At 47.3% G+C, this 8626-nt stretch overlaps 3 protein-coding genes across 3 annotated transcripts; 1 reads left to right on the forward strand and 2 right to left on the reverse strand.

Moving 5' to 3' along the window:
- Nucleotides 1-1587, forward strand: F5Y00DRAFT_46701 (uncharacterized protein). The gene is made up of 4 exons (XM_048013699.1): nucleotides 1-394; nucleotides 458-494; nucleotides 561-628; nucleotides 725-1587. Exons 1-4 carry the CDS (start codon nucleotides 245-247, stop codon nucleotides 1523-1525), a joined length of 1056 nt encoding a protein of 351 aa, XP_047865878.1. The 5' UTR covers nucleotides 1-244; the 3' UTR covers nucleotides 1526-1587.
- Nucleotide 1588: 1 nt separating this feature from the next.
- F5Y00DRAFT_46705 (uncharacterized protein) lies at nucleotides 1589-4034 on the reverse strand. The gene is made up of 2 exons (XM_048013700.1): nucleotides 3448-4034; nucleotides 1589-3386 (listed from the first exon to the last, which is right to left on the reverse strand). Exons 1-2 carry the CDS (start codon nucleotides 3886-3888, stop codon nucleotides 1722-1724), a joined length of 2106 nt encoding a protein of 701 aa, XP_047865879.1. The 5' UTR covers nucleotides 3889-4034; the 3' UTR covers nucleotides 1589-1721.
- Nucleotides 4035-5359: 1325 nt separating this feature from the next.
- On the reverse strand, nucleotides 5360-6957 carry F5Y00DRAFT_46735 (Rox3-domain-containing protein). Its single transcript, XM_048013701.1, has 3 exons — nucleotides 6620-6957; nucleotides 6296-6500; nucleotides 5360-6163 (listed from the first exon to the last, which is right to left on the reverse strand). The coding sequence occupies exons 1-3, from the start codon at nucleotides 6740-6742 to the stop codon at nucleotides 5472-5474; spliced, it is 1020 nt and encodes a 339-aa protein (XP_047865880.1). The 5' UTR covers nucleotides 6743-6957; the 3' UTR covers nucleotides 5360-5471.
- Between the last annotated feature and the right edge of the window lie 1669 nt (nucleotides 6958-8626).

The following is an 8626-nucleotide window of genomic DNA, read 5'->3' on the forward strand; positions in this document are numbered from 1 at the left end:
TCCCTGAACACAAGCCACGATGCCGTACGAGGCTGCTGTATCTGCCAAGTGGACAGGCCATCTCACCTTGCCTGTAACATATGTTACATATCCGTGGATTTGATCTCATTCAATATAATTAGACTCTACGTTGTTGGTATATAATAGGTGCCTATCTGCTGTGGACGGTCAAATTTCTCGTGGCCGAGACTTCACGTTATTACGATAATTAATTAATGTTTTTTTCTTTTGATACACGGAACAGATGCCTTTTTCCGAGAACGGTATCCCTTTAATCGGCGTCGTTACGCCTTTCTTGGCCCTTGCGTTTTTGACTGTTGGCTTACGACTCCACGTTCGTATGACTTTGTTAAGGAATCCGGGAGTTGACGATTGGCTATGCCTTGGTGCGGCAGTACGTTCTCGACTAGCCCCCAACTGCCCTACTTACCAAGCGGTCACACTGAATATCTTCTAGTTATGCTCATTGGGGACGTACTTGGCGAATGTGGTTGGTGAGTGGGTTCGATAATACTATACTGGTGGCCTTAATGAACTTGGTTGACAAGACGACGTCGTAGGGATAGCAGTAGGCTTCGGTAACCCTTTACCAAGCATGACTCCCGAAGAACAAGACGTAGCGTTGAAGGCAAGTCTTCTAAGCCAATTAATTACCGTATTCCTGGAATCAAAGTCGGAGATATATATACCTAGGTAGGTATATATCATCTAACAGCATATTTAGACACTATGGATCTCGCCACCCCTCTGGGGCCTCTCATCCTCCTTGGTCAAAATATCCATCGTGACATCTTACCTCCGCATCTGGTCGGGCAAGCGTTTCAAGCTGCTCTGCCACGTCTCGATATGCGTAATCTCCATATTCGGCACAACGCTCTTCCTCGGCGGGATATTCGCCTGCGTGCCCGTTTCTTTATCCTGGGCACCACCGCTCGGCCCGGACCCCCGGCACCACTGCATGGATCTCCCGCTCTTCATGTTCGCCACTTCGGTCCTGAACACGGCTATAGACCTAGCCGTCCTCGCTATTCCCATCCCCCTATTTCGCAAGCTGCGCATCGCGCCGAAGCAGCGCGCCGCGCTCACGGCCGTCTTCACCGTCGGCGTCGTCGTCTGTATCGCCTCTGTCATGCGGCTCGTCACTTTGCGGCAGTTGAGCAGCCGCGCGGAGGAGGACCCGTCTGTTAGCGGTCTTCCGTTGGGGATTTGGTCGGGCGTCGAGCTCGACTTGGGCGTTATCTGTGCGTGTCTGCCCACGCTGCGTCCGATGCTCGCCCGTGCGTTTCCGCGCCTGCTGGGCTCTGCGGCTGATTCTGAGCTGAGCAGCTGGCGGGGGACGCGGCGGGTTACTCGCGACGGGAACGGGTCGTATCGTATGCGCGAGTTACGTTCTAACGACGAAGATGACAAGTTGAGGGATGGCGACGTGGAAATGAGAATGATTAAGGGGACTTCGGGATTCCCGCGCGCCCCGGCGCCGTTGCATCTAGACAAGTCTAGCAAGTCGTATATGGATTTCGACTAGGTAATAGATAATCTAATTAAATTCGTTCATATCCCAAACCGTCTATAGACAGACTTAATGACGATTTAATTATCGCCTGTTTACTCTTGGGTATCATTACAATATTAATTACCTACGCAAGATAAAGTGCCCTTCCCTAAGTATACTATTGATCCGGAGGCGTGAGACGAAACCAAAGTTCTAGATTCTTGCTCTCCTACTGCATCTCCAAAATAGCCCTCTTCGACATGTCATCCTGGACCCAGTTTACGATGGTCTGGCCGACCTCGCCAACGAGCTTTTCGTAGTGCTCGCCCCTGAAGAATAGACTCGTGTGCGCGGCGACTTGATCCATGTCTTTCATGAAGATCTTGACCCACTTGGGGTCTACCACGCCGTCCATCTTTGGAACATTGCAGAATTTACGCTCTTTCGGTGGTTTTGGAGGCTTGGCTTCTTTACCCCGGGACTGTTCCGAGGGACTGGCTGCTAGAGGCGATGCCACGTCGGGATCTTCTGATTGCGCGACGGTGGAAGAAATGTTCCTAAGAGGTCCGTCGTCTGAAGTTGAGGAATTCGACGCGGCAACGGCGGCGGCTGCTTCTTTCTTGCGCCGTTTCTGTTCTTCCTTCGCTTTCTTCTCCGCGTCTTGCGCCAGCTTCTTCTTCCTCTTGTCGTAGATTTTCTGCCGTTCCCTGATAGCCTTATCACGGTCCTTTACGAGCCTATCGTAATCTTTCTGTGCCCGCTTGGCTTCCTTCTCGGCTTGTTTCCGCACGTCTTTATCTGTATACTGGCTAAAATCCGGTGGTTCTGGTCTTATAGGAAGTTCCGGTATTGTAGGAAGACCAATACTTAAGGATGCTATATCATTGGTAAGATCGCTTGTTGAGACTACGTCGTTATCTGAGGACTGCTGAGCCGAGGAATTCTTATGGGGCTGCTGAGAAAGCGCTTCTGTATCAGCGCTATCATTATGATTGACCGAAAGACCGTTTTCTGAGACTTTGTCCTTGGTATCTTTTAGAGGCTCATCAAACGTGCTAGCTTCGGGTATCGGTTGGTACTCTTCAGACATTGGTTCAGGAGCAAGTAACTGCAATTCTGGGGTTTCAGGATCGTCATCGAAAGAACCCCGCCGTAAAGTATTGCTGTCGGTAGCATCTAGATCTTGCGGGCTTGGGGGACGATCGTGACTCTGAATTGAAATTCGCGGTGTCGAGGGAGTTGATCGTGCGTTCAATAAAGTCTCCGAAGCTTCTGAATTGCTATTAGGGGCTGGGTCTTTGGGCTTAGGATATCCATGGCACACAGTATAGTACTGGATGAAGCGAACTTGTGGAGGTACGTGAGGAAATCCATGATCTTTTAAATCGTCTACATCCTCCAATCTACGAATATCCTCATACCGAGTCGTCAGGTTATTCATATCCATGAGACAGCTTCCGAATTCCAGATGTGACACGAGGTGATGGCTGACGGCGTTTAGTAGACCTTCCGAATTATGCTTATCGACGAAATGAACAATGTTTCTCCACCAGCCCCTATCCCGAAGGGGGACATCGTTGACAAACGATGGATTGAAATTTGGATCGAACGTCATACCATAAGGGATCCCTTGTGGTCTCGGTGACTGAGAAGCGCTGGATGGATCTGAGTATATCGAAGTGTTTCCTGAGGTGATATTAGATAGGGATAGGACTGATTCATCCTCCGGTATTGGCGCCTCGGGCGGGTTTGCTGTGTCCGATTTAGGCCTAAATAGACTGGCGATACCAGCTGTGACGACACTTGCATGCAACCCGAGGAAGGGCACATCTAGATTAACTGTCCCTATAATACGGTGAAGAAAGTACCCCGTTTGGTATTGGTTTCTAGATGGCTAATACAAGTTGTGAGCTAACAAGATAATATTCCTTGGGTAGATACATTCGATAACTTACCATCAAAGCAACATCAGCGGCCAATAATCCCCCCATAGAATGACCGACGAGAATCACGTCGGTGGTGGGAGATTCATGTGGGGCTAACCACCTGCTGAAGTTATCGCGGGCTACATCAAGAGCCTTATAAGTTTTATATCTTGGGTAAATCTTAGAATGGACGGTATGGGTCTCGGATAAGGCGAGTTTAAGGTACTTGTGCACATGAGCGGGAAAGGATTGAAACGAGGCATCGTTGCCCATGAAACCATGTATATAGATGACTAGTAGTCTACGGCGCCCTGAATCATCATTCTCAGATGGAGAAGGGACCAAGGACTGTGTAGAAGAGGATCGCGGGTCATCTAACGTAGAGAACGATAGTGAGGATGAACCCCACTGAACGCCGATCGTAGGACGAGGGGCATCTAGGGGCACGTTGTCTGGAGACATAGGATCCATAGCAACGATGACGTGAGAGTAAGAAGTTGAATTGAATGTGAGAAACTTCTTAGAAAGAATTTATGCCCCTATTCAGACTGGACCAAGGCAGACCGGACCAAGGAGGCTCAGAGGGCCAGTGACGTAAGCTGGGGTCTACCGAGGTGGATTGGTGTTTGGCGGCATATTTAGCAGAATTGGATTGGATTGGATTGGATATGTTAGGTTTTAGATGGTGAAGAGCAAGAACATTATGAGGAATGTGTAGGGTAATAAAGTACAAGTAAGATGGTTGGATATATGTGGATTAAACGTTATCGAAGGCGGTGGGAATAAATAGTAGTTTTTGTAGTTGTTATAATTTGTATTTGTAGGTAGTGATGAAGTGGAAGATGATAAGTGAAGTTGTAGTAGTGATTTTGAAGTTCCGAGCCGAGTTCCAATGCGACATACGCATACAATTACTTGTACCGTATTTCGTATTCACCGTAGTGCGGGGCTTGCGCTACATATCGACCCGCTCCGCCCGCTCAGGTACCAAATGTTAGGTTAGGTACATTGTACTTCATATAAGTTGCATATTTGGAGGCCTCGACTATAAACGTCTATTTACATTACATGTGTAGTGTCTACTACCCATAGCAAAATCGTATACGTAAACATGCCACGTTTGAAGACAGGAAATAAGCAGAAATAGTTAAGATGGGTATATGGCATCTCAGATATTGTGATGCTAAGTCAAATATTTTATTCAACTATCAACACCCGAGCCAAACGGCCGGTTCAGGGTCCCTACGGACGGGATGAATAGGTAGCAGCTACCTACCTTCCATCGGGCTCGCCTCCAGAAGACGAACCCACCCTAGGACTTCATAACTAAATCAAGAAGTCATCTAAACTTGTAATCAAGCTTAAACCAGTAAACCCGCAATCCCCTAACTGGGTCGCCGTCTCAAAGTGGTATCAACCGCATCAATTTGGCGACGCTGCCCTCTCGCAAATGTAAATGGGCTTATAAAAACACCGTGCCCTTTTTTTGTATACGAAACGCACCTAGCTTCAGCCTAAACCCGAAAATACTCACTAGTAAATCGGGTCCAAGGGCGAGCGATGGTTACGACTGATATGCTATTCGATCTTAACCGCGTGTAGGACTAGGTACTCGAAGTACTTAGAAACTCGCCAAGTGCACGTGTCCCGTTCACAACGTTGACCATCGTTGCACCAATGCAGTTGAAATCCATATCTCTGGCCGAGGTGGTTTAATTTTCTCTCCAAGCAGTATATACGACAAGCCGAACTAAACCGCCTGCAATCCGAATTCATCGTATAAGCACATAGGCCTCCGTTGCCTGTTGCCTGTGGCCTTATCTCCCTCATCCGAACGCCTTACGCCATGCTAAAATCCTGGGAAATGCAAATAACCATAATGGTCTGCGTGAAAGTTTGGGTTCGACCCAAGTCTCGAACCTGTTCAACGCTGTAGATGCCACAAAACTGTCATATCTCGTCCTTAACCGGGTATCTCAAGGTCACGTTCCAATCCTGCCACTGTAGTTTTGGCTACTGGCGCTTCTGAACGATGACATTTCCCCAGGGTTCTGTCATCGGTCAGCAAAGAGACTTGCGGAAGACGGACGATCCGCATGTACCTGCTTTCTCCTCTTGAGCTTCGACCGTTCATCTGCGTCGCCAGTTGAATACCCGCCTGTATCGTCATCGCCGTAGCCTTCACCGTATCCTTCAAAGCTGCTGTCTTGGTAGCTTCGCTTTTTTCCAATCCGACGAGCACGATCAATCTGCGGCGTCAACGGCTTGTTCGACTTCGGGGTGATACCGGGGGCTGACGCAGCCGGAGTACTAGGTGCCGTCTGTCTCGCGGCCGACTCGTGACCAGCTTTCTTTGGTAAAGTACCGGGCGCTAAGTCACCGAGGACAGAGCTATCCCAGGCCGCCTTCGGTATGGAACCTTTGGCCATCGCTACCGCTCGAGGTAGATGCGCCTGGTGTGTTTGCGACAAGCCTTTCTCAATCTCCTTCCCGACGACTTCCCTACTCAACCATGCATCTTCGTCAAGCCCAACCAATGCCAATAAGCCGTCGGGGGCTTCGAGCTCTTTCTTCACCGCATCAAAATGGCCGCTTAGTCCTAAAGTCTTTATTTGACCTTTGTAAGTCTTGCGAAGCGCGTTCTTCTCTCCGTTGGGCTTTGTGCGGGCGACCTCGGCAGCGATGCCGGTTAATCCGAACATTTCAAAGAAATCGTCCGACAGACATGGGTAGGATGTGGAGTAGGCTAAATACGAAAAATAGTGTCAACCAAGAAGTACCAAATCTCATTCAAGCACAGCCTTTGATAATTACCATCGATCTAGGAAAGGAAAGATGGCAGAGTGCATAGCATGTATGAGACTAAGGGGAGCCTTACGAGTACTGCAAAGAAGGTACTTTTCACCGACATCCAAGTGCAGGTTCTCAATACCAACTCGGCGATTCTCGAGGTTGACTTTCTTGTGCTCATGTTCTCCGGCATCGTCGAATGGATATTTTCGCTTGGTCGAATAGACATCTGTCACCGCAGTATCGTGAGACATATCGGTTGGTTGGGCTGACCCGTTGACACTATGTGCCGGCTATGATAGCGCGACAGTTAATGAATGTTCTAGTAATAACTTAAGAAATAACGACAATACAGAGGGGAAAAAAATCAGGTGTTGGGTGCTAGGGATAATTCTAAACTTTAAAAACGTACCGTCGGCAGAGCTGTGGTGATGGAGGTCATAGAGCTGTTTACGCTTGATACCTGGTCACCTGTGGTCGGGGAAAATTGAGAAGGACTCTGAGGCGTTTGAGGATTGAATAACATGGTCGCCATCGAGAAAAGTAGGCGAGAACGCTGGATGATTACGGTGCGCGGCGCGATTCGAACGATTCGAATATAGGGAAGTCTTTAGAAATCCCTAGAAGGCCAGCAAAAATTGACGCCGAGATGCTGACAAGGTGAGAATATGAAGGAGCGTAACGAGAAGTCGGAAAGGCTGAAGAAAGGCTGAATAGGGTAGGCCGATTAAATTGTTTCGGTGCGCTTGATTTGAATGATGGACGATTGACGATAGGACGGTATTGAGGAGTGGAATGATAAAAGTCGATCGATCTCACTGTGGCGAGTCGCGCGAAACCGCCGACCGGCTGTTGTGGTCGAAGATACCCGAGTCCACCAGCATTCACCGACTTAACCCTTCTACAACGTCGTATCGGTGAATTAAAAATAATATCCTTAGCAATATCGAAGCCGTCAGAGTGCTTATGGGGGATATCGCGATGCCTCGTCGTGGTAGTTGTCGATTGCGGAAGACAAAGTTGATGGGGTTTTTGGGTGAAAGGACGCAAGGTGAAGTTGTTGCAATGGTGACAAGCAAAACGGGCGGACGGGGGGAGAATGAAGTGCAGGTGGTGCCTTGCGACTGGGCAACTCGCCTGTTCCGCTACAATTCCCCGCTTTTATTTAAATACACCCCTAGCCTCCATAAGCCTAGTAAACTCACCCCTGCCGACTCACCTACACATGTACATACAGTACATACCTACCATACTCACTTCTACCTAAACACCGGGTCATGTTTGTATTACACACCACCAAAATCTTTAAATACGTACATGTAAGGTACCTACCCAGCTACGTAGTGTTTCTATTCATACCTAACAAACATACTATCCTACATATACGCATTGCCTTGCCTTTCCTTGCCTAAGTACCTAAAATAATATATCTAAAGTAAATAGAAACACACCGGCTATTAGATGAGAGCTCCTTTACTATTAACGCAACTAAAAACATCTTCTATTCACCGGCTCTTAAGTACATACAAAGATATGTATATAGTTCGTTATGTGCCCTATCAAATTTTAATGTGTCTTACACACCATTGCCTCAAGTAGGCTTATTTTCTCTACATAGTGAACCATTCACGGATACTTCCCGGTAATAATATGCCCCTTGAAGTAGATCTTGGAGGAGATATCAAATAACAGGGGCTTAATCACCCTAGACACTCCACCTGATAAACTCCAAGTAGTAAACTCACTATCAATCTTTAGGAACGCAACATACCAGCATACAAAAACATAGGCAGACCCAGAAGTCCAATATACCACCCCCAGTTAAGGCAGTCAACATAAGGGACTTCTTCAACCTTACAAACTGAAGCGGGTATTAGTCTCCCTAGCACTTGAGAAATCTTAGGTCAAGCTAGTTAGTTGTAGTTACAAAGACCACAAGGGATGGGAAACGTTTGTAATTGATTGTAACTGACACAATATATAGACAAAGCTGGAGTTTTGGAGCAACAATAAGATATGTTATACGTATAACTGACAGCACCTTTACTATTACAATATCAAGACAAAGTTTGGCTTCATTACAACCTAACTGATTCTTACTAGTCAATTAACAGTAGGACATGGCAAATTACTACATAATCATTACTATCAGTTAAGATCTGAATCACGTTTTCTGAATCACGTTTGAAGTTTTGGTTTTCATAATTACCTGTCATTGGATTTACAGATCTACATATTCCGTACATACATGCATGTTAAGTACATGTACCCAAGTATTTAACATACCGAGTTCGGGAGTAGGTACATAGGTACGTAAGGATATCCCTAACCTATCGCGTAAAGTGCATCACTCAATCCGTCTCCTTCCCTTGCCCCCACTTATTCGGGTCTATTCTTGTGGTCGACACCTGCCCGTCAA

The sequence above is a fragment of the Daldinia vernicosa genome (genome assembly GCF_022497035.1).
Source record: "Daldinia vernicosa strain CBS 139.73 unplaced genomic scaffold F5Y00scaffold_17, whole genome shotgun sequence".
Lineage (NCBI taxonomy): Eukaryota > Fungi > Ascomycota > Sordariomycetes > Xylariales > Hypoxylaceae > Daldinia > Daldinia vernicosa.

What these genes read in the sequence shown, in the direction of transcription:
- F5Y00DRAFT_46701 (XM_048013699.1), top strand. Translation starts at nt 245, where the DNA reads ATGCCTTTTTCCGAGAACGGTATCCCTTTAATCGGCGTCGTTACGCCT. An exon ending in GGCTATGCCTTGGTGCGGCA is followed by an intron (nt 395 to 457) that starts GTACGTTCTCGA and finishes AATATCTTCTAG; the next exon opens with TTATGCTCATTGGGGACGTA. An exon ending in AACAAGACGTAGCGTTGAAG is followed by an intron (nt 629 to 724) that starts GCAAGTCTTCTA and finishes CAGCATATTTAG; the next exon opens with ACACTATGGATCTCGCCACC.
- F5Y00DRAFT_46705 (XM_048013700.1), bottom strand. Translation starts at nt 3,888, where the DNA reads ATGGATCCTATGTCTCCAGACAACGTGCCCCTAGATGCCCCTCGTCCT. An exon ending in CCGCTGATGTTGCTTTGATG is followed by an intron (nt 3,387 to 3,447) that starts GTAAGTTATCGA and finishes AACTTGTATTAG; the next exon opens with CCATCTAGAAACCAATACCA.
- F5Y00DRAFT_46735 (XM_048013701.1), bottom strand. Translation starts at nt 6,742, where the DNA reads ATGGCGACCATGTTATTCAATCCTCAAACGCCTCAGAGTCCTTCTCAA. An exon ending in TCACCACAGCTCTGCCGACG is followed by an intron (nt 6,501 to 6,619) that starts GTACGTTTTTAA and finishes GCGCTATCATAG; the next exon opens with CCGGCACATAGTGTCAACGG. An exon ending in GTACCTTCTTTGCAGTACTC is followed by an intron (nt 6,164 to 6,295) that starts GTAAGGCTCCCC and finishes TTTCGTATTTAG; the next exon opens with CCTACTCCACATCCTACCCA.